At 36.7% G+C, this 26,136-nt stretch overlaps 1 protein-coding gene across 5 annotated transcripts in view; it reads right to left on the bottom strand.

The window, feature by feature from the left end:
* farp2 (FERM, RhoGEF and pleckstrin domain protein 2) overlaps positions 1-26,136 on the bottom strand; it is a 66,277-nt gene that overhangs the window by 31,878 nt on the left and 8,263 nt on the right. For 4 of the 5 annotated variants that reach the window (XR_010893521.1, XM_067374858.1, XM_067374859.1 and 1 more), the window contains exons 3-6: positions 3,817-3,921; positions 2,021-2,063; positions 1,855-1,933; positions 1,676-1,773 (exon numbers count right to left, since the gene is read on the bottom strand). Coding sequence is in view for 4 of the 5 variants with exons in the window: in XM_067374858.1 (XP_067230959.1) it covers positions 1,676-1,773; positions 1,855-1,933; positions 2,021-2,063; positions 3,817-3,921 (325 nt within the window). In the remaining variant the exon portion in view is untranslated. Of the gene's footprint in view, positions 1-1,675; positions 1,774-1,854; positions 1,934-2,020; positions 2,064-3,816; positions 3,922-15,371; positions 15,419-26,136 lie in introns of all 5 variants that reach the window. The other variant, XM_067374863.1, reaches the window with a different exon arrangement.

Below are 26,136 nucleotides of genomic sequence, written 5' to 3'. Positions count from 1 at the left end.
ATTTCAAAACACTGCTTCATGAAGCTTCAAAGCTTTACGAATCGAATCAATGATTTGGATCGCGTATCAAACTGCCAAACTGCTGAAATCACGTGACTTTGGTGCTCCAAACCACAGATTCGATTTGTAAAGCTCCGAAGCTTAATGAAGCAGTGTTTTGAAATAGATAGTTAAAAAAACCCTTTTTTTGGGCACAAAAAATATTCTTGTCGATTTAAAATATTAAAGTTGAACTACTGTACTCCCATGAACTGATTTAAATATGTTTTTAGTACCTTTATGGATCTTGAGAGAGGAAGTATCATTGCTGTGAACGCAGGCCTCACTGAGCCATCGGATTTCATCAAAATATCTTAATTTGTGTGAAGATGAACGAAGGTCTTACGGGTGTAGAACGACATGAGGGTGAGAATAAAATAAGTAACAAGTAGAATGATGTAGAATAAAAAGTCACATGTAACCATGTCAATCAGTGGGTAACTCTGTATATGTTCGTGCAGTGTGCGCTTGTCAAAAAATCAATTCCGAATTGAAGCTTGTGACATAAATGCCCACATCAACCCGATCACTTTTTTAGTGTTCATATAAACAATACGTTAGCATTTATCAATCGGAATTAATTTATTTCGATTGAAATAAAAGGTGTCCATGTAAACGTAGATACTGAGAAGTGGAATAATTGGGTAACACTTTATATTAGGGTCTTTTAACTAGTTTCTTATTAGCATGCATATTACTAGAATATTGGGTATTTATTAGTACTTATTAAGCACATATTAATGCCTTATTCTGCATGACCTTATTCTACATTCTTAATCCTACTCAATACCTAAACTTACTATTATTTTAAACTAACTTACTAACTACTAATAAGCAGTAAATTAGGATTTTTTTTGAGGGAAAAGTCATAGTTAATAGTGACGGTCCATCTACGGTGGCCCAGTAGTGCACAACACAATGAAATTAAAAAAGCAAACATAACGAAATCGAGCCACAACACGACGAAATAAAGCCACAACAACACAACGGAAATGCTCCCGACCACTAGGGGTCTCTCAGAGATCGTTAATATTAGTATTCCTTGCCATTGTTCTATAAAGTTTAGTTTTAAGTATGTAAACGTTGTATGTCGACATGAAATATTAATTCAAAATCACTTGAGTGCACAATAGCTTCATATTTATACCTGTGAATGATTTGACCATGGATTTGACGCGCTACCACGGATGAAGAGAACGTCTGACAATTCCACCAAGTGGTTAAAACGTATAATTTGTATTCATTACAATTACTGTTATATTTACTTGAAAATTAACCTAGCAATGTAAACATGCCAAATTATTTGACATTTCAAAAGACTTATTTACCTTGACATACAGTCATGAAGGTCTGCTGAACTTCATCTTTATTTCTGTTTTATGTTTTTTCCCCTGTATGTTTCTGAACATTTTCATTTTTTTTTTTTTTTTTTTACTTTATGCACCCCATTCGTAAATAAATATTCAAGTCACTGAATGTATGCATTCCATTTGTAGTACATTTTTTTAAATGAACAGATTTGGGGAAAAGATAATCATGTCAATGGGCAACATTACAAAGCAGAGACACAACAGAATTAGTTTAACAACAGATTTAAAACATTATGGAGGAAACTAACTGATCTCAAATTACATACATTGCACCAAATGAGAGGCAAGCAGGGCGGCAGTGTTTTCCGTACAGTTCAGTCGACCATCCATTAGATCCCTCTTGATTTGCAGAGAAAACAAGTACCTGGAGAAAAAGCAGATAATTACAAGCACCGTTCACCTTGTCAGTATATAAATTATGGATGGTGATTTTTAAACATCCTACCTAGTAAACTCCTCCTGAAGCTGACCAGGATCTGGAGGAAAGAATTTCACTGACAGCCGAAAGAGTGTGTTCATCGGCCCTGTGGATAGTAAGTACAAACACACAGGTTCAAAGCCCCAAGATCCTCTGATCTCTAAACACAACACAAAGCATAAAGCGTACTTACGTCTCACTTGTTTCATTATGAGCTTGGTGGGCTCCAGCCAAACCTGTAGAAATAAAACAGTCCAAAGTAATAAGACTGGCATTTCAGCTTTTAACCACCTTATAAACTCAAAGCAATAAATAATACAAATAATCTCTCACTCTTTCAAACTACATCTGTTTTTGGTCTTTGAAGCAAGCACTAAAACCGAAGAACATCATGGTCACAGAGGCCACAGATGAGATCTTGAGATGGTGACCACACCAAAAACATATTGCAGGGATTTTTGGAAAGTTATTATCAGCTCCTATTCAATTTCCCCAGGATATGCACTCTTTTAATTCAAACCTCTTTGCTTGCCTGTTTTGGGGTCTTGCATAGATGTGGATGATCAGTTTTAATTGTATGTATCTGTAGAGTTTGTTGACACCCTGCTCCTCACAGCACATCTGGAATTGATTGTGGCGAGAATGTACCTTTTCTCACTCCACCTCCACCTCCTTCTACTCCGCTGACCTCTCAACTTTTGCGGAATCATCACAACAACCCCGTACACACATTCCACACCTGATTCAACCCTCTTGCCAGCTTGGCAAACTCAAAAACAGATGGCCAACGATGTCTCCAGTGTTTATCAAAATTACTTAAAGTTTGTTGACAAAAGGTATTTATTTGCATCAATCAAAGAAATCAAGACAAAAAATATGAATTATGGTGATAATTAAACTGCTATGCTAGCAGATTTACACAACATCTGCAATAGTCCTTTTTCAGCAGCCTCTGTATTTTTACCATTTATTTTCTCCATAGCGATTTTAAAAATCTATTTTAATGAACAGTTCTAAGCAATGAACCAATCCAAAATAAAATAAAATAAAACATTTCTAAAAAAACAAATAAATAATTTACTCAACCTCTCGTCAGTCCAAACATTTTTTCTTTCTGTGGAACACAAAAGATATTTTGAAGAATGTTGGTAACCGCATTTTTTTGTTCTTACAATGGAAGTCAACTGGAACCAAAACTGTTTAGTTACCAACATTCTTCAGGTTTGCAATGACATTAAGGTCAGTAAATGACAGAATTTTCATTTTTTGGGTGGATTCACTGGCTTATGTCCCTCACTGTTCATATGTAAAGCACACAACCACAAACTATTTGCCAGCAAATTAAGAATATACTGACTATGTAACTAATTTTGGGGCTTGCGACACCAAACACAAACATTTTTTTTTTTTTTTAAATATAATGACTGATTTCAAACTGGTTTCTTGTAAACTCCTCTCATCCGTCATTGGTCAAACAAAAAGAGTTCCTCCCCTAACTCACACCTTTGGCTAAGCCAGAGTTGCAATCAACCTACCAATGATTACTTATTTTCTCCCCTTATTAAACTAATGGTAGGTTTTTTAAGATTGAAAAATGACATACTTCACCTTTAAAATTTTGTTTCTACATCAGCCTGGATCACTTAATCCTTTAAATACATCAAATTTTGACTGGCACAGCAGACAGAACTGTTTAATCAACTATAAAGTCTTCCAGTGTGTAGTAATACTGTATAAAAGGTATTCTTTTAATGACGCCCATTTGTAGGCATGTTATAAAATATAAAGCTTGTGTTCTTTAAGTTTGAATGTCTGTATCAGGTAGGTTTAAAGGGAACAGCAAACCTCTGGGGCCCAGAGAAAGGCAGCACAACTAACATAATACACCTCCTCGTCTTTTAAGAGCTTAGCCGGGTTTTTAGAGGAGCAGGCAGTTCACAATCCCGTCTTTGTGTGAGCAAGGGGACTGTTTGTCAAGTGGCCACTTACCCAGTTCATCTGCAGGTTCTGGAACTCCAGACCAAAATAATCACTCTCAATGAGATTGATCCGTCTGAACACCTCAGAGAAAAGAGATTGGCCATCCGCTCTTGACTACAAGAAAGAGAGAGAGAAAAAAAAAAAAAAGACATTTAGTATATATATATATATATATATATATATATATATATATATATATATATATATATATATATATATATATATATATATATATATATATATATATATATATATATATATATATATATATATATATATATATATATATATATATATAAACAAATAATTACAATTATCCATTTAATTGTCTCACCACTCAGAACCACAACTTGTCACAACCTTAGAATCATACAACAATCACATAAAATGTATGATTTCCTTTAAAGCTATGTTAATACATTTTGCTCAGAAGTAGGACAACAAGAATAATATGTAAATACTAAATTAGTTTTAGAAAATAATAATTCATTTTTTTAGATTATGGGGTTGTGAGGGGTAAAATATTTCTGTGGAAAAGCAGCTGCGTCTGCTATGAAGTCGCTGGATATTTGAGGCTAATGGGTGTCAGTGGGAAATATCTGTGGGCTATCTGAGTAATTCTCCACAGCATGCAGCCAGGCCTAAACCAGACACAAGGCCACAACACATTCAGTCTCTGAGATCAGCTGGACTGTCTGATGTAAACATATAGCTGTGAAAGGCTAGGAGAACATCTGAGGACATTTCAGAGCACACAGGCGGTTAAACCTGCTTAAATGGAAAAGGGTTTTCCCTCTAAACAGACTCAGGGGTTTGTCATTACAAAATGAAGGACTAATTACTATGTACCCAGAACACACTGCATTTGGGTTTTGCCATTCGAGCCTGTGACTTTCAGGGAAAATTATATAGCAGACAGCTGTTTGTAATGCAAAATGTATTTTTGAAGACCATAAAAACAGCCTGAATTGGGCCGGCCAGATTGTTCCCCTTGAGTTCTTTAGTACATTCTAAACTTGACTGATTTTTTCTGCCTTTAATACACTTTCTTAAGTAAAGAATGTACTGTCTGTGCCAAGCAGGGCAGGTAAGCACCTTCCAAATGGCTTCCTCTGAGCTCTGCCAAAACAGGCATCAACAGAGTCAGTGCAAAGAGGAGGATACAGAACACTCAAAGAGAAATTAATAGGAAATCGTAATACTTGATATGGAAGCTGTGAAGGAATTGGAAGTTAAAAAAAAAAAGAAAAAGCTTCTTTGATAAAAACATTGCTTGTGTGTTAGAATGCACATATTAGCTGGACAGGCCTGAAATATAATTTTCAATAGCATTTATTTGATCAGAAGCAGCAAAATTAATGATACCATTGTTAGAATTTAATAAAAAAAACATCAGGGCAGATTTCCAGATTTAATTCTGATTCATAAGGTCTCAATGATATCGTCCATCGGCACAACCCTAAAATGTCATTTATAATCTTACTTGGATATGAAAGAAACCTATTGTCTATCTACTAATGCTTATAAATTATATATATTAAATTATATACATTAAACAGTCACTGTCCTTCTTAAACTATTCTTTAAAAAGAACTCACTCATAAGGGTCACTTATTTCGGGAATCGGGCTGTGCTGTATTTTCTTTATACCCTATAAACAACTTTGGTAAAATATGATTTCTTCTACCTTGGTGCGGAATTGATATCGGGGTCGTTCAATGGAAGATTTTAATTTGAAAATCAATATTTTTATATATTTGAAATTAAATCAGTGAAATGCCTTTTTCCATTGAAGTATGTATTAAGCAAGGATGCAATAATTTGGTTAAAATTGACAGTAAAGACGTTTACAATGTTATAAAAATTTCCGTTACAAAATAAATGCTGTTCTTTGTACTTTCTATTCGAACAATCCTGAAAATCAGTGAAAATAAATGTTTTTGGAGAACCAAATCAGCATATTAGAATGATTTCTGAAGGACCATGTGACATTTGCATTTTAAAAAATATTAAAATACAAAAAAGTTATTACATTTGAATAATATTTTACTCATTTGAATGGTAGTGTAGGAGTTACTCCAACCTGCGTGAAGTTGGCCCCCCACCCAACGCAAAACGTCAGCAAAATAGTCTCAATCGTTTGTGCTCTGTTTGTGCCGTAAAAAATTTGTTTGTGCTGCTTTGGTTTTTTAGATATTAAAAGAATATGTATAGGTCATTCTGAGGTCACCCAGCCCCCCCACATGTTCCGAATTCACCCCAAATAGTTTCAATCATTTGTACTTCGTTTGTGCTGGTGAAAGTTTCGTTTGTGCTGCTTTCGATTTTAAAATATTAAACTTTGAATTATAGGCGATGACGTCACTCAGCCCCCCACATGCTCCAAATTCACCCCAAAATAGTCTCGTTTGTTTGTGCTTCGTTTGTGCTGGTTTGTGCCGGTAAAAGTTTCGTTTGTGCTGCTTTCGATTTTAAAATATTAAAATAACTTGTATAGGTCATTCTCAGGTCACTCAGCCCCCCACATGCTCCAAATTCGCCCAAAATAGTCTCAAACGTTTGTGCTCCGTTTGTGCTGGTTTGTGCCGGTAAAAGTTTCGTTTGTGCTGCTTTCGATTTTAAAATATTAAACTTTGAATTATAGTCGATGACGTCACCAGCCCCCCAACAAGCTCCAAATTCGCCCCAAATAGTCTCGTTTGTTTGTGCTGGTTTGTGCTGGTGAAATTTTCGTTTGGACTGCTTTGGTTTTTAATATATTAAAAGAATTGGCTATTCATTCTCACTCAGCCCCCATATGCTCCAAATTTGCCCATAATAGTCTCAAACGTTTGTGCTTCGTTTGTGCTGCTTCCATTTTTTATTTTAGATATGTTTATTAAAATAATATTTATAAAATCTCAGGTCACTCAGCCCCCCACATGCTCCAAATTCACCACAAACAGTCGCAATCGTTTGTGCCGATAAAAGTTTCATTTGTGCTCCCTCGCTTTATAAATATTAGACATTGATTGCATTGAATTGAATGACACTGAACGGCTGCAAATGCAAATCGCATAAGAGCATATTATAGTGACTATTAGGCTATATACCAAAGCATATAAATAGGAGCAATGTGATTTCAAATTAAGTCTCTGTTTGCTTTCTTTCTTTTCAGTGACAGGCTATCTAAAATAAAAAAAAAATGGAAGCAGCACAAACGAAGCACAAACGTTTGAGACTACTTTGGGCAAATTTGGAGCATATGGGGGCTGAGTGACCTGAGAATGAATAGCCAATTCTTTTAATATATTAAAAACCGAAGCAGTCCAAACGAAAATTTCACCAGCACAAACCAGCACAAACGAAGCACAAACAAACGAGACTATTTTGGGCGAATTTGGAGCATGTTGGGGGGCTGAGTGACGTTATCGACTATAATTCAAAGTTTAATATTTTAAAATCGAAAGCAGCACAAACGAAACTTTTACCGGCACAAACCAGCACAAACGAAGCACAAACAAACGAGACTATTTTGGGGTGAATTTGGAGCATGTGGGGGGCTGAGTGACGTCATTGCCTATAATTCAAAGTTTAATATTTTAAAATCGAAAGCAGCACAAACAAAACTTTTACCGGCACAAACCAGCACAAACGAAGCACAAATGATTGAAACTATTTGGGGTGAATTTGGAGCTTGTTGGGGGGCTGGTGACGTCATCGCCTATAATTCAAAGTCTAATATTTTAAAATCGAAAGCAGCACAAATGAAACTTTTACCGGCACAAACCAGCACAAAGGAAGCACAAACGTTTGAGACTATTTTGCCGACGTTTTGCGTTGGGTGGGGGGCCAACTTCACGCAGGTGTTACTCCAGCGTATTTTTAATGTAAAAGTGGACGTGGCCATTGGTAACTTGAATGTGCAAGATTTCCATGTCATTCGCTTCCAGTTATTTTACCAGTTCTGTTACGTTGCTTGATATTATAAACTTGTAACTATTATCTGATCATTTTAAACTATCATAATCATAAACCCATAAAGATCACAAAAAGATTTATTGTTTCCTGCACTTAAATTGTTATTCTTCTAGTTATTTACCTATAGCGGCTGATGAATCTACAGTTTTGCACATTTAAAAAAAATAGCTTACTTCTGCGGTGCAAAATAAGGTGGATAATCTACAAAGAAAATAGGCAAAATGGCTGCCAATAGAGGGACTCTGGTGTACAATCACTCGCACTGCTATAAAACAATGAAACAGCACTGCTGGTCTGAACGCATCTTTGACGTTCCCACGTGTGAGGTGTGTCTTATGCTTGGGTGTGAATTCTACAGACTGTCGGTTCACATACTTCAGCAATAATTGGATTAAGACTCCTTTCTGCAGCTTTCTCAAGCACCCTAAACTAAAAGCCCATTAGAAGCAGAGCATAAAAAAAAACTAAGCTATGGATCAACTCGATGGTGTTGACTGCAACAAGGAAATACCATCCATAACATATTTTCAATGCGTCACAGTACAGTGCCTGCTGAACCCTCTAAGCACATAGACGCTATCCAGTAAGCAGGAGTTTCCCTGTTACAGTTGTAGTGTCAGTCGGGCGGGTTTATGGGTCAACAGTGGCTGGGATTACCGAGCAGCAGATGTTCACAGTCTGGGGAATCTTTCTCGTATTCTCAGAGCCAACTTGTCAGACTACATTGGCAACTGCTGAATCCAAACTAACAGTAATAAGTCCTCTTTCACATTTAGTCTGCGTCTGTACAGAATCTATGTGATAATGCATTTGAGTGCTGACTTTGTTGGGGCATGTTGAGATCTCAGCAGGAGGTATCACTTTCTCACACTTTAAGCAGGTAGCAGCAGCTTTTGCTATGTTGCAACAATTCCAGCCATACCTTGACACCAAATGATAAGAAACACTGTAAATCATTACCTTTAAGTAAATGCATGGCAGTTACATGAATGAATTACAGTGTTTATTGTTGCACGGCTGCTGAATATTCATCACCAAAGGCCCACAGCAAAATAAATCATATTGAATTAATAGAATGTGACAAATTACAGATAATACACAAATATACAGGACGAGCGGTTCTGTCTGAATGACAAGTAAATGAATCTTTTCACTTGTTCAATCAGTCAGAGTGGTCAATGAAGCAACATCTGACTCGCAATAGACTTTTTTCATATTGTGATGTACATCCAAATTTAATGGTTTATCAAATAATAAAAAATGTAGGACTGGGATTAGGGCTTGCATAGACAAGTCAGGTAGTCGACTACTTTAACCACTTGTCGGCGCTGTCGAAAGCCGTCGAGTACAAGCATGCAATAACCATATTATATACAGAGTGAAAGAAGCTTTTCCTGGGCCGCTGTCACGACTTGGTTTCCTTAATGCAAACCAGTGCGCCATGACCGTGACCAAGGAGAATACGTGGCAAGGGGACGATGACAGCGAATAGACTACATGAATTTTGTCTTATTCTATTATAAACAATGGTTGAGTGAAGATCTAAGTAATGTGAGTAAAGATCTATTATTGTTTTCACTGTCTAAGATCTGTGAAATGTTATATGAAGAGGCTATTGTTGTATGATGTATTGTTCAATGTCAAAGACGTGGATGTTTAGGTTATAATGCTGCATGTGATGCAAACCTGACAAAATGAAACCTGTTAATTTAATGTTTTTACAATACATGTAAAAGACATAATTGTTGCATACATTGATCTGTCAATTAATAAACACTTGTTGACAATTTTTTTTTAACGTTTTTTTTTTTAGGGCTGTCAAAATAGCGCGTTAATTTCGATTAATTAATCTGAGAAAAAATAATGCGTTAAAAAAATTAATGCAGATTAATCCATTCCATATTGACCTTTGAACCTGGAGCCGTTCTAGCCACCATTCACCTGTAAAATGAAGGAGGGAGACGACTGCTGCGCTGACGGACAGAACTCTCTGTCTCCAAAGTAAGCACCGTCTTTGCACTCTCTCTACCTCATACATAATCTAAATCAACTGACACAATGCTAAAAGTTCGTAAGACTGAATCCATGTTTCACAAGGTGCATTCGGAGAATGTTTTTCCTGAATAACCGCTGGGTGTGAATAGAGCTCAAAAGAACGTCACCTCATCTTCTCTGACAGGCACCCTGCACGTGCAGCTGACATAAACCACACTTTCAGTAAACAAAAAGAAAATCCTATCCAGTGGTAAAGTGAAAACTTTTGCGATGTTCTAATAACAGTCGTGATTCACACGCTATGCGTCAACGTCCAATTCGCGACCTAATGACTCATTTGAACAGATTCATTTTAATGAATCATGACAACAACTGATCTGTCCACATGGTCTATAATGAATCATTTACTCAAAGAACTCTGAAATGAGAACATAAATGTGCTTACCCCATTTAGCAAGAGTGGTTAGTAAAATTAGCCTTAATAATCCACAATATTTTCAGGTTATTTAAATGACAATGTGTAGTAATTTAGGCCTACCTATAAAATCAGTTTAGACTGGAGTGAGGTGAAACCAGAACAAAGCAAGTTGTTGTTAGCTAGGTGCATTCAATTGTATATGGTAGAAAATTATATTATTAGTTAATATAACTTCTAAATGCTACTTTTTAATACTTTTCAGGTTTAGCAAAAAAGCATCTTCTCTTACAAAGCTATAAAATCACTTTTTATTTTTTAGCAATAAGGGCAATAAAGAATTACAGTGAGAGTGATGGGTACTTTATTGTCAGTATCGGGCTCGCAGATCACGTGGGTGGGCACTTTTTACTGTTTGTATGGATAACTATGTCTGTCACCACCGAAGACCAGGCAAAACCCTGCATTGATTCATTTGAATTGAAATATTTAATACTTTCACAGCAAAAATTATGTATGCGATTAATTTAGATTAATTAATCACAGAGTATGTAATTAATTAGATTAAAAATTTTTAAAATCGATTGACAGCCCTAGTTTTGTTTTTTTTTAAATGGTAACATCAACCATGAGTACTTGAGTAACTCTGACTAGGAGAAATCAGTAGTTGTGCAACCCCTAGTTGGGATGTGGTTCTATTCATCAGTTGTTTCGAAATGTGGTCATTGGACTCAAATGAATCCAAGCTTGAAGTCAATTATGAAGAGGCGGGTTTATGCTGACTAAATGATTGGAAAAGTCTGGCATACATCACCAAAGAGAAGTCTGCTGTTTTAACCTTGGCATTTTTTGATTAAACAGGAGGGACGAAACATGGATGGATCTTATTGTGTAAGATTCATCCAACATGCATTTTTACAAAGTAGACTTTGACTTTAAACTGTAAAATAACATTACTTTCAATGATATCCATCTTAAAATTAAGCAAGTTGTGTGTACTTAAAATTTTTGGAATGTTGATCATATGAATCAACTCAAATCACACAAATCAAAAAGAAAAATGAAGCAGCCCCAGGCAAATGATTTTATGAATGTAACAGCCAACACATGACTGTATATATTAGATTACCTATTTAGTTCAATATTTAGTTTAAAAGAGGTAAAGTTCTCAGGAAAAAATGTGCTGCAGACGGTCACTGTGGTAAGAGCGTACATGCCAAGAACAAAAAAGTAATTGTAGCTAACCCTACTCAAGTTCTTGACTGCGGACTCATTTAAGTGCAAAGATTAACACACTCCCTCACTCAATACACTGTTACAGGCATCAACTAAATGCTTTAAGAATTTGACCCTTAAAATAAACAGAGCCAGGCGATTTCATTCAAATATTACACAAATTATAAATTTGATTCCTTGTTGTATGCATCAAACTAACTGGCTCCAGCAAGAGAAGTGTGACCGCCACCTGTGGCTAACATTTGGGCCAGACAGCTGGACATAAAGAGTTTGTCAGCATTTAAAATGGGAGTTAATAAGGATCAGAGTAGGGTTTAAATGTACCTGGCATTACTGACCAACTGCTCCAGTGTGCTGCGTCACCCAGACGGTTAAACAGCTCGTTAAATCCTGCTTTATGAACCAAACTCCCAGAGTGCAGTTCAACAGCAATACATAGTACACATTCAACATGCACAGCACAAAGCAACACATTATGTAGTTGTAGATGTAATGCGATTTATTCAAATTTAATCAAATATCTCGTGTAAATGAGTTCCAGGGAATTTTTATGCATTTTAAGCATTCTCTCTCTCTCTCTTACAGTTATTGCTAGAGCAGCACTACTGGCCTATCGCTAAGCCCCATGATTTCAGCAAAATGTTCTTGTAAGGGCTGGTTCACATAGAACGCATTTCTCTATTCCACTTCATTCTTTCAATGTAAACAAGAGCTAGACGGACGTGTTTGACTGTTGCACTTGCGTCTTGCATCTTTTGCAGCGTTCTAAAAATTATGCTCTCAAGTTAAAATAAGTTCAATTTTAAAAAAATACGTCTCTAGACCTTGCATTTTTTTCCCTACCTGCTTTACGTTTTTAACCGCAAAAACACTTTCTGTGTGAATGGCTACTAACATTGTAAAATTGATTGGACCTTATTCTTATATCTGCTGTAATGAATTGTGACCATTCAAAGCCTTTTTCGGCCATTTTTCTTTAAAGAAGTTTTAAATTATATTATAGTAGTGTAAGCACTACTTTGTGGACCTCTGTTTTTATGTGCTCAGATCACTTGCACATAAGCTGGTGACCACACACAAGTTTGCACCAACACAAAAATGCACATGTAATTGATTCTGAACCATCTCTAACGCATAGAACCAGTTTATTTAAAGGGTTAGTTCACACAAAAATGAAAATTCTGTCATTAATTTGATTAAATATGAGAGCTTTCTGTCCCTCCATAAACAGTTACACAAATGAAACTTTGACGCTTCAAAAAGTTCATAAAGAGATCGTAAAACTAATCCATATGAACTGAGCGGTTTAGCCCAAATTTTCTGAAGAGACACGATTGCTTTATATGATGAACAGATTTAATTTAGACTTTTATTCACATAAAAACATTGATAAGGTTTTATTAACCCTTTAAAGAAAACCAATATATTAATAAATTAAGTCTCTTTGAAAAGGCTCTGTAGTGAACTTGATCTGTGCTTGAGCAAATCCCCTGACTTAAGGTCAAAGCCAGCAATGGCAGCCAACAGGGCCAAACCAATGAAAAGCCCAATCTGTCACGCTTCAACACCCTTAAATTATATCAGAGTGAGAGATGGGAAAAGTTGTCATCTGAGTTGGGGGTGGCAGGGGCTTGAAGCAATCAAGAGACGCTGGCCTCTAGGATTTTCTTCATGGCCAGCTCTCTCAAAGCAGTCACTAATTTGTTCCACTAATTACATCATATGGTGGATGTTAAGCAGGCCAAATGAGTGAGTGTGTGTGTGCGAGGATTCCTAGTGCTGACTGTACTGATATGGTACATCATGCATCTTGTGACTTACTATTTGAAAGCTGTTTTGTCATTGTTGCTATGCTGCACAAGATAACAAAGCAACTATAAATCTGTGATAAAACAAACAGACTATTTTGAGATTATCGGCATAGCTCCCATAACTGATAGGCAGAAGCATTTAATCTAAGTAATTTTTTTGTTTAATTTCAGCATGTGTATTATAATTCAAATGTATCAGTTTTCAAACTGGGTCTCCATAAGACCAAAATAACAGTAGTCAGTAAATACAGGTGAAAATGTGATAAAGCAATACTGTAATAGAATGAGTACACAAATAAACAATGTCTTCAAAAATATTGCTGTACTGCAGTATTTTTGAAGACATTGAGGAAAAAAAAAAAAAAAAGCCTCCTGTTCAGTTTAATTAAAATGAGCAAAAGTAACACGGATTTGTACTTCTTGTCACAACTTAATTTCATTGTGTTCAATTCACCTAATATACTTAAATTTGAAGTTTACTTAATTCATTTGTGTTAAAACTACATTAATATTTTTTTACATAACTAAATGGGCAGTGGATCTCTAGTTCCCAGCATGATTTTCAAGTGACTGCATTAGGAGAGTAAATGCATGGTGTGTGATATTTTTTGGTGTTTTTTAGTAAAGGTGAAGACATGCTAGTGTTTAATGTTCAGATGTGTTGAAAATTTAGAAAATTTAGTTTTCACAAACGTAAAAGTTAAGTCAAACATACTACAGTAAATTACAAGTAATTTGTCCTAATATAACTGAAGTTGTTGCCCCAACTAAACTAATTTAATTTGAATGAAAAAAAAAAAAAAAATGTGTGTAAAAACTCAATTATATCAAGTAAAGGTAACAAATTCAATTTTTGTGTAGAAATACTGGTATTATTTAGAGATGCACAAATGTTAAAATTCTGACTGATACTGAAGAAGGGCTGGGCAATACATCAAATATTAGCAATATTGCAATAATTTGGGAAATTTATATTAAAATGTTAAAGTCTTTTGGTGATCATCTCACTGGTGATATATGCCCAAATTCATTCCACTTAAACCCCAACTTTTTCGATAATCAAGAAAAGATCTGTCACCACTTTCATTTAATCACGACTTTAACTTCTATTGAGTGTTAGATGATGGCATTGACAAAAGTAATCTAAATGTAAACATTGGAATAGCCAATATTGACAAATCGATATGCAGATATATAGTATAATAGATCACTAGTATTCTTCCATTTTAATTTAATATTTTTAGTATTAGAACTTTTGTAATCCCTAATATCAAATGTATTTCAAATTATCAACCATCCCACTTCTCTAGTTATTTGTATCACGTACTGAAAAATCTGTAGACCACTACTAAACATAGCTGAAAAGGCCAACTGACCTCAGTGCTGTGTGAAACAATAATTTGGGCAACTATTTTTCAACTGAAGTCTTGGTGTTAAAAAAAAAAGTGACATTACAGCAACAAAACTGAATCTTAGTTCAATTCCAAGCAACTATTTGCCATTATTATTAAGGACTCTCAATTTAAAGTTTTCTGACACAAACAAACTCACATCCAGAGTCCCTAGAGAACAAAAATCTATAGGTCTTCGAAGTTTAAAGACAAGTCCAAAGGCTGGACTAAGGTTGTACTGCTTAAATATACTGCAATACTAGTCATCCCCCACCAACACAATCCACCCAATGCACAACATGCCTACTCCTACCCAGTCCATTCCTCCCACTCACCCCTCTTTAGCCTGTCAACCGAACTATTTATGAGCTTGTTTGCTCATGCTGGACAAGTCCTGCTCCACTCCCTCCTCCGAAATCCCATCACCCAGCCCCTCTGTCTGCACTGTTCCGCATTCCCAAGGATCGAAGCAGCCCCCTCACTGCACTGACCCCTCCACAAAGACTCATCTGTGCCTCACACAAACAAAACACATTCATATATATTCATTAAAAACACACACACAAATTTTCATCGCTCTGCAGGTCTCTCAAACACAAAGCAGGGAGTGAATGCCAGTGGTTTTTTCTCTGTTGTTATGAGTTGAATAAAAAGGCCCAGTGATCCTGAGCTTCCTGGTGCTGTGAGGTGTGGGCAGAGCCCTGAGCCTACTGACCAATCCCATTGAACCCTCTCTTTGTAGAGCCACCCATTTACCTGGTGTCATTGCTGCTCCCTCACTGTCAGTTGCAGTTGTTTTGAGTCTGAAAGCACATTCAAAAATGGCTCCAACATTAACAAAGGAAAGAATCTGGGTACATCGTCTACATAAACACAGAGGGAATGTCTACTTTGGGCCTCTGCACAGTCTTACACAACACACATTGTTTTATTAAAAAGAAAAACACAGACATTATAAGGAAGGAATTTTGCCAATAAGAATTAAAGCTGGCACATGGAGCCAGCTTTTTTGAAAGGCATGTTTTATTTTCTCTTGTGCCATTAAAGTAATTGACGAACAGGAAATGTTTTTTAATGTGACCGTTTCCAGGTCTGTTTAGGTTCAAAAACAATTTCTGGCCACTGGACATTCTCAGCTTATAAAAGACGGGCTGTTTTTTCAAGGTCTGAGCCAGTTCAAACATCCAATGCAGCAATTAGTGTCTATTTTTACTTGAACATCAATGGAGAGCAAGCCCAAGATTGAATTACGAGTGTGTAAAGTCAGGACAGATCAGTTTTATGGCTTACATGAATCATGCAGTAATGTTTATCACAAATATTCACAAAGCGAATGATAAAAGCGTAATGACAGAGTATACACGGAAAAATCCTTTAAAATCTAGAATAAAATGTGCCACATTCCTAGAAATTCATGTATGTTTCGAAAAACTTATACCGTATTCAAACATTGCAAAATAAAAAACAAAACAAAAACAATTATCAAGTAGAGTTGCACGATTCTGCATAAATTGAGAATCATGCATTTTTTATTTTTTTTTTAAATAGAGATCACGATTCTCCCATTAACAGACAACTAAACAAAATATCATGTAATTTACTGGGTTCTCACTCATAAATACTTCACTTGTTTCATTCCTAGATGAATCAGTGTTTTTGAACAAATCTCTTGAATGATTCAATGACAAATTCATTTTTAACAGTCACTTGTCGCCACCTACAAAAGGTGTAACGATGTAATTGATACAATCTGTATTTGAAGTGTCAAGTTACTTTCAAAAGGTGATTTTTATTGCTACCGCAGACAACAGTGCAGTGTTTATTTTAGAAATATAATCTTTTATCACTGTAAAACATGAATGTGATTTTAATGGTAAAAGACTTTAAAAATGCTACGGTAATAAAAAAACAACAACTTTCGGTTAACAGAAAGCTTCCGTACTATATTCCTTGAATAACTGTAATAGCTCCAAGCATACATTTAATGCGAGACACTTTACGTTTTACATATTGCCGCTGAAATAACTTTTAGGTTTTTTTTCTGTTATGTACATTAGGATTTTGTTACATCTAATGTTGTTAAATTATCGTTTACTACATTTAACATCATGTGTGTTACCATGGTGGTGTTTAGTGTTTGTGTGAATGACACTATGTGTACCATCTATATATTAGTATTTACCTTCTCCGCTTGTAGAAAAGCTTCTCATGATGAGCTTTGATTCATCATGTGACTTTCTCATCACCACCTTTGTTGGTGGTGGTCAGTGCATTACAAAAGTACAAAACAGACATTAGTACTTTAATAAGTACTTATTAAAGTACTTCATAAATTAACATTATGAAATATGTTTTTTGTTTTTGTTTTTTACTGTAAATTTAAGTTAAATCTGTAAACCTAACATGTTGCTACAGTATTTTTTACAGTAAATTTCTGGCAACCACAGCTGCTGTTTTTTTTTCTTTTACCGTAAATTAAACTGATTTTTTTTTTTTTTTTTTTGTAACAGAAATAATGTATAGTATCTAGTATGCGAAAAACAGTAGACGAAAAGTCCCCGGATGACCTACCACTTCTGGCAAGATTCTCAAGTGCACATGGACACTTTACTATCCCATGATGCCACAGGAGAAGATTTATGAATTGTTAAGAGACATAACTGATGCTGGTAGGTCACATAATAATGACAACATGGCGGATGTAGTATGTCCAGATTACATTCATACTACCCCCATTCATACTATAGAGAATGTACTTTTTTTTAAAGGTCAAGTTCAAATGTAGCACCTACTCAGACAGTACGCAATTTCAGATGCACCAACTATGTGGTTGAAAAGACTGTTTGTGATTGTGAAGCAGTTTCATGTTTACATCACAACTGCTCTCTAGGTCAGTGGCAGCACAAACGCCGATTTGAATTTTGGTGTTTGGTGTTCATAGGCTACTAGTCAAAGGTTTAATAGACATAGCTGATTTGTTGTCATTTAGGAATAAAATTTGTATGAGATCGCAATCTTTTAATGAATAATCATGCAAGTTAAAAATAACTAATTCAATAATAATAATAATAATAATAATAATAAATAATAATAATAATAATTATTATTATTATTATTATTAATAAAACAACATTTCCTTCCACCTAAAACCTGAACTGACCATTCAAATTAGGAGAAATTAACCAGTGTTGGGGAAAGTTACTTTTTAAAAGAACAACAAAACTGAAATGAATAAGCCTCAGTGATGAATAAAAACACAACACCTTTGTTGACATATTGATATTTTTGGGGGGCATTAAATTAAAATTAAAAACATCAATTCATTCAAGAGGTTTATTCAAAACAGTGTATGTATGAATTGCATTTTTAACGTATGTTTAAAAACAAAACAAAACAAAAAAACAGATATGGGCAACAACAACAAAAAAAACCTGTATAAACGTCATTGACCCAAAAGTCACTGTTACAATTATAAATGTAACATTGTTATGCATCATCACCAAAACTCGCAACCCGGCGATAAATTTGTAGAGTTGGATAAAAAGTATTTGTTCAGACAAAGAGGACATTATTACATGGCTGAGGTGTATTTATATCTGTTGCATAGTGTCATTGAGCAGATAAAAGAGACTCTCTACTCTCTTTCTCCGCAAGCAGCTGTGAACAGACCCTCATTGGAGAGTATTTGGCTAGGGTCCTGGTCCTGGCACAGAGTCAGCTCAGTAAGAGAACTAGTGTGACATGCTACCACACACACAACCCTCTTCTGGACTAAAAGCAGGGAATCTCCTAAAATGCAGCATGCTCTGGCCCTGGGTTGTTCGAGAGGTCTCTGCAGTCTCCGTTTAATGTAGTCTATTTCTACCATTCCCCCCGCAGAGCCCCAGCTCTCCAGTAGATTCCTCAGAAGGTCACAGTAGGGCTTGAATGGTGTGCAGCGTGCACTGGTCAAATTCCATGCAAATGTGTATGCGTGCATGTTCGCTCTTTGTTTCGAGCGCAGAGAAAACATATGGCCAACTAAATTCTAAAAACCAATGGTCTAAGACGAGCCCACACCATCACAGCTGCCGGAGTCATTGTTATGACTACAAATTTAGGTCAGTGTTGTAGCTTTGTATGCACTCGGATGGCAATGTACTGAATGACTCCTGTAGAAACAGGGTTTTTTTTAGTTAACTAAAACCATAAAAACACATTTGTTACTTAAAATAAAATAATATATATTTCAGCTAGTTGTTAAAACAATATTTCTTATATTCATTTAGTTTAATGATGTACTAAAATAACTAAAATAAAAATGATTAAACTATATAGACATTAAAAAAACTAATAAAAAAAAACACAAAATTACAAAAATAATTAAGCCTTTAACTACAATAAAAATGAAAAGATAAAAACTAAATCAAAACAGAATTAAAAAAAACTAATAGTATCTCAATTATACTAAAATGTAGAACAAATATGCACAAAAACATGCATACACAAATTAAGGCAACAGGCCTGTCCGTGACTTTGACTGACAGCTTGGCTGACTATTTGGAAGAGCGAGCAGAGGCCCGTGTCGTCCCATGGGTGTGGATAGGACAGGAAGTTTGGGCTGTCGTAGCAGTTTCCTCATCACTTCCTATTGGCCTAGTGAACAAAAAACCCACAGGGAGCCAGACGTCTGACAGTCAGAGTGTCTCAAGCCTGTTTATACTGGAAATGTCAAGGCAACAAATCATCTCAAAATATGCACTGGCACAAACCAATCAGCTGTAAGCCTGAAAACAGACTTCAGCAAAAATGGGTAATATATTATCCCCAAATATGCACATCTCCCTACTATGTACATGTCCCTAGTAGTATGCAAAAACTCATGTGAAATTGGTAGCATTTCAAAATATACAGTATTTATGGTATAGTAGGCGAACAATAACCAGAGATTCTGAAAGGATTAGTTCAAATTTCAAATTTAATTCAAATTTCCTGATAATTTACTCACCCCCATGTCATCCAAGATGTTTATGTCTTTCTTTCTTCAGTCGAAAAGAAATTAAGATTTTTGAGGAAAACATTCCAGGATTTCTCTCTATATAGCAGACTTCACTGGGGTACAACGGGTTGAAGCTGAAGCTGATATATAAATAAAACGCAATTTAGAAAATATAGACAATTTACACTGATCAAATACTGATCAAGTCTCAAATGAGTTTTATTTGCACCTGGTAAATAGGCCCAAATATTCACAAATTGGTTACAAAACTCAAAAAGAAAGCTACAAATAACATCCACATAATCCTAAGGGGTAAAAGTCCATAAATAAATTTTCCCTGATTTCAAAGTCAGAGAAAATTATAACTCGGGCAGATGCTGTGGAGCAGGGAACAAACCCATATCCATAAATACACGCTGAGGCTGAGACTGCTGCAGGCCTTCAGCGTTTAGATGGCAACACAAATTACAAGTTGGTGATGCAGAGGAGCGGCTCACAGACGACAAGAGCAGGTCAGTGGGTTTCCGGGTGAACTGGGAATGAGGTTAGAGTCAGAACAAACTGACTAGTGCCAAATATGTACACCCGTTCATGACAAATCATTACAAAAATCAAACAGCTGTAAGTTTCATGCCTTATGTTTAAAACCACCAACAAAAAAAGGGGGCGGGGAATTTAAATTAAGGATGAATCAGAATGGATGAACACTAATCTAACAAACAGTCTGTCAGTGAGACTGACTAGTTTTCTAATTTATGTTTTAGCTTAAATACTTTTTATTAATCTTTAAAGTTTTGAACAATAAGTACCTTCATTCATAGCAGTTCAATCAAATAGCCTGGTTTCACAGACAGGGCTCAAATTAAGCCAGGATTAAGCATTAGTTAAATTAGGTAATTTAAGTAGCTTTTTTTTTTTTTTTAAATCTGCATTAAAAAAAAGTGCATCTTGAGTCAAAACAATGGTGCAAGTTGCTTTCATAGCTATATTATTAATTAAGAATTAAGAATTCTAGAATGATTAGGGTGATTTTGTAGGGGAGTGTATCTGCATAGAAAATGATAAACAAATTACAAGCATAAATAAATACAATAACAAAGATCCAATTGGAATAAACAGTGTTTTATGTTTTTCAGGTAAGTCTAACAGTATTCAGGTACAGAAATTAAGTCAAACGTAAAATAATTTCAATGTATAAATTATATATAATTAATCTTTGTTAAGGGTTCAAAAGTGATTCTCTTTGTCTTTTGTTGTTTTACTAACATTAATGACACAGATGGCAGCAGGTTTATTAGGCTGCTATCACTTTAATACCCGATGAACGGATCCAATATGATGATTACTTTCTCAATTGTTTACGTTCACATAAGCGACTGTGTTTATGAAGATACTCGCCAAGATGGGCATTTTGACAATTTTGCGTACATGTGTCCGTTCAAGCACTAAAAGACAAGAAAGAGTACTGAATTCGCCATTCACATGCCATCTGCAGAAAACAACATGAGAGTTCTGAATTGACTTTTTGCGTCTTCTTTCGCTTGAATGCTTGAAGCTCACTTGAATGTACATGCAAAAACACATGCAAATTATAAACTTTCATTCTATGATGGTTAAGCTTTGCAATTAATCCACAAATCACATGCGTTCAGAACCTTGGGGCCTGGTAACTACGATCCCTACTTACTTGACATTGCACATCCTGCAATGTGACTATCACAGATGCACACATTGTGATGTTGATGCTGAAGCGATATCACACAGCCCTAGAACAAACCTGGGGATTCAAACTTGTATATTTGGAAAAGTGAATCAAAAGCAGTCTCATTGCCCATCACCAGACAATACATACTTTTGTTTATGTTTAGACTAACATGAACGGTAGTTCAGCACATCTGTCTTTATTTCTTTGGTCTGGTAGTTTAATCCTGAGGGTCAATTTGGGATATTTTCCCACAGCTCTCACACTCATGTACCTGGGTGTGCTTACGAGAACAGAGTCCCATCTTGGAAACAGATGTGGCAACATGACATCAGACCCACAATGCAGTGAGCACACAAGTGCACGTGCGCACACACACACACACTCCTGCTGAGAATAAACAAAACCCTTTCATGAGCAACACCAGACTGCGTTACCGCTGGTTTGTGCATCATGGAACAGATCACAAAGCCATGTTGCCTTATGAATCATTAAACACAATCTGTCTAATAAAACATCCACATCATCTGACAACAGATCAATCAATACTGCAATTCATACACACTTGGCAGTGCTAAATAAAGAGTAATGGAAAACAAATCCCACTGCACTCCTGGGGAACACTAGAAAGAGTAATAAATCTTTGAACCAGAGCTGACCCCATTGTTCTTCCATTATCTAGACATAATATGAACAGTCATTTACCTCCAGCAGGGTCTCTCTGCTTCAGTACAGCACGTTTGGTGGCACCACCGCATTCCATAGTCCTATAGCCTAATAAAGCTGCATAATGACCATTTTCCACTCTTCCGTGTTTGATCTTTGCAACAGGGGAATTCAAAGCATACTGTTATCTGATCTAATCATGGGAAGTTCTCATCCTCCACTAAAACACTTAAGACTGTCTTATAACACCACATATAACATCATTTAGATAATCTTCCATGTCAACACAGCAAAATATGAAGGATAGGTTAAGATCAATTCAGGTGTTACAACAATAAAGCCAGTGAAATGTTTCCAAGTTTTTGACTGAGCAGCTGGCAATAGTAAAAGTGTTTTAAAAAAACACACCGCTAATCTCAACAGCGCACAAACAAGATCTTAAATCTCTGCCCTTCTCATGTAATTTTGCATATTGTAGGAAATTCAAGCAATGCATTTTCACCAAAAACTTTTGCTTTTTCAGATCATTTCACTCATTGTGATAAATAAACAGAACATCAAGGGAGAAAATGCATTTGTCAGATGTGTAACTACACCCAAGCTAACACTTAGAAAGTGACTTCAGGCCTTGGGTGTAAAACAGACTTAAAGAAGCAGGATTTAAGAGCTAAAGCCATGTGGCAGCTGTCACCCACCACAACCGGCACGCAAAAGCAAGATTGCCAGAGGTCTCCGGAGAGACGGTCGTTTACATTCTCCAGCACAGCCGCAAGTGGACAAAACCAAACACAGTGTGCTTGCTACAGTGCGCTTATTTTTAAATAAACCTTGGGTAGCTTTGCAAACATAATAGCAAATGTACAATATCTGTGCAGTAGAATCAAATAAACAAAAAAACTAGACAAACAATTAACCAGACAACTATGGTCAGGGTGTAACAAAACGTGATATGCATAATTTCAGGAGTTCAACAAAAAACAGCCATTGTAGTCAAGTAGATCCAAAAGGTTAAAGTAAACTATAGTAAAAACATAGTTAAAAATAATTCAAGGCTAAATGAATGCAAGGAAGAATTATATTTAATTATTCTTATTTTTATGCACCATGTTACGTTCCACGTATGTTTTTGTATTTTGTTTTAGTTTTTTTCTCTCTCTCTCTCTCTCTCTTTCTTATCTGTCTGTCGAGTTTTAGGTTGACGGTAAAGCGGGGCTCATCTTGGTGACGTCATGACGCTCTGACGTCCCAACCAGCGTTCTGCCAATCTGCAGGTGGCTGATCATTTAAAAGGCTTCGGCGGCATTCCACCTGCAGTGAGCGTTTGGGCTTGGACCTCACTCACGCTTGTCGAGCCAGAGCCAGTCATTCTTTGTGTTTGCGAACTGTTTATTTAGTCTGTGGTTCATTGAGACAGTATCTGGTTGTTTGTTTCTGTGTAATAGTTAAGCTGACGGCGTTAGAGAGTGATACAAGTCTTCTGTTAAATGTTTGAGTCCACTCGAATTCTGGCGTGAAGTCATTGTCTGTCAACCGAGGGGTTGACCGATAATGAAACCTTTTGCTGCGGACAGCTCAGAGATAACATCAACCTCACTGACCACGGTGAATTCCGCATAGTGCGTGTCAGCTAGCAACTAATGTTAGTTATAATGCGGGTGCTCGCCTTCCCTGTATTTTTGTTTATTTATTTAGTGGAGTTTTAGTTAAGGCGCCGCGCCGAAGTTTTCGGTTTTGTTTTTACATTTTATTTTTGGTAGTTAGTTTAGGGGCGTGGGCGCTAGTTAGTGGGTTTTGTTCTGATTATTTCTTTTCTTTGGCGACATCCTCGTTCTTTCCTTACTTTTACTTTGTTTATGTCTTACTTGTTGACTTATCTCTACCGTGTTAATAAATATCGGATATTAATTGTTTCCCTTGTTGTTTGGTTTGTTCCTCCCCACGCCTCAACAGTTGTATCTCATTTAAATGTTGCGGTCATTCCACTGAACAACTTTAAGCACGTAACATTTATTGGTGGCAGCGGTGGGATATCCTCATTAGGATATCTTATTCTTGTGGAATGAATTTCTGAGATGCACTGTTGCTGGTGTGTTGGTGGAACAATCGGATAATAAGGATTGCTCGGGTAGTCGGTGAGGGCATGTTTTGTTGACTGACGTAAAAATCTTAGGGGCTTAGCGTACAGTTCAATTATTATGGCTGACTTTGATTTGAATAACTTTGTGAGTGCACCAACTGTCGAACAGCTAGATAAATGTCGTAAGGACGATTTATTAGTCGTTGCGGCGCATTTTAACATTAAAGTTTCGAAACAGCAGCTTAAGCGTGAAATCAAAAAGGTTGTAGTGTGTGGCTTGAGGGAACTGGGTGTGCTTAAACTGGCTGATAGTTCAGAGCAGAGACCAGGTTCTGATGGTGGCGCTTCGTGGATTGGTGAGGAGGAAGCGAGTGAAAGGTGCTCAAGTACTCGCGGCTCAAGTATCGCTTGGCAGTCCAAGTGGAAGAGCGCGAGAGGGCAGCGGAGCGTAAGGCCCAGCTGGATCTGCAGCTCCAAGTTCGCCGTATGGAAATAGAGGCGGACATGCAAATCAGATTGCGGGAGTTGGAACTGAAAGCAGCCAGAGATGTCGCAGTTTCTCCGGTGCCGCTTGTGTCTACTGCTCAACCTACGCAGACTGCTGCTGTTACGACTGGTGCGAATACGGCGAGTAATACGCTGGATGTGAGTAAACACATTTCTCTTGTTCCACAGTTTAGAGAGTCAGAAGTTGATTCATACTTTAATGTATTCGAACGAATTGCGTCTGCTTTAAATTGGCCTAGAGATGTGTGGCCTTTGCTGCTGCAGTGCAAGCTAACGGGAAAAGCTCAGGAAGTGTGTGCTGCTTTAACATTAGAAGATAGTTTAAATTATGATGTTGTCAAAACAACAATTTTGAGAGCTTACGAACTCGTACCTGAAGCGTACAGGCAGCGTTTTAGAACCCATAAAAAGAGCACGAGTCAAACGTTCGTAGAATTTGCTAGAGAAAAAGGTATGTTGTTTGACAAGTGGTGCACTTCAAACAAAGTTTCGGATTTCCAGGCACTTCGTGAGTTAATTTTGTTGGAGGAGTTCAAAGGTTGTATCCCTGATCGTGTTGTTGTTTACCTAAACGAACAAAAGGTAACATCGTTGTCTCAGGCATCTGTTCTAGCTGATGAGTTTGCGTTGACGCATAAGAGCATTTTTGCTCCCGTTCGTACTGACAAAGTTTTATTTAGTTCCGTTACTTCGAAAGATCAGTCGCGTTCGAAAAATGTTCCAAAGCCTAAGGAAGACCGAGAGTGTTTTTACTGTCATAAGTCGGGTCATCTCATTGCTGATTGCATTGTTTTAAAGCGCAAACAGCAAAGTAACACTTCTAAAAGTGTTGCTTTTGTGAAGCCTGTTGATATTGTTAATTGTAAGTTCGGTGGGGAGTTAGATGTTGGGTATCAACCTTTCGTTATGAAAGGATTAGTATCTGTCAGTGATCAGTCTTCGGATCAGGTAAAAGTGACTATGTTGCGTGACACGGGCGCGATGCAGTCCTTTATAGTGGCTGGTGCACTGCCGCTCTCAGAACAGACTTTCTGTGGTACCCATGTGTTAGTGCGAGGCTTTGAAATGAATATTATGAAAGTTCCTTTGCATCAGATTTATCTGAAGTCTGATTTGTTTACGGGGTTTGTTAAAATCGGCGTGCGTGACAGTCTCCCTGTGCATGGAGTAAGTTTCATCCTGGGTAACGACATCGCAGGTGGAAAAGTCGCGCCGCTGTTAGAGGTTTGTGATAAGCCTGTTCTGTCTGAGTATACTGACGAGTTGTCCGAGAAGTTTCCTGAAGTTTTTCCTGTTTGTGCCGTGACGCGAGCGCAGGCTCGTAAATTTGCTGATGCAGATGACTTGTCTTCTACGTTTATGTCACCTATTATTATAAATGACACTTTGCCAGTTGAAGAGGGTAAGTCAGCGGATCAAGCGCTTATTTTGCAGTCAGACGAGGTGAAATTGACAATGACTCGTGAAAAAATGATTACAGCTCAGAAAGAAGATTGTTCCTTTGCGGAAATGCTTTTCCTCTGTTGTTCCTTTGGAAATGGCCAAGGAGAGGAAAGCCGCTTACTTTATCGAGAACGGGTTGCTGATGCGT

Source organism: Chanodichthys erythropterus, chromosome 21 (genome assembly GCF_024489055.1).
Source record: "Chanodichthys erythropterus isolate Z2021 chromosome 21, ASM2448905v1, whole genome shotgun sequence".
In the NCBI taxonomy this organism is placed as follows: Eukaryota; Metazoa; Chordata; class Actinopteri; order Cypriniformes; family Xenocyprididae; genus Chanodichthys; species Chanodichthys erythropterus.
Note: the sequence above shows the minus strand (reverse complement) of the source record. Positions and strands in the feature narration are given on the sequence as shown.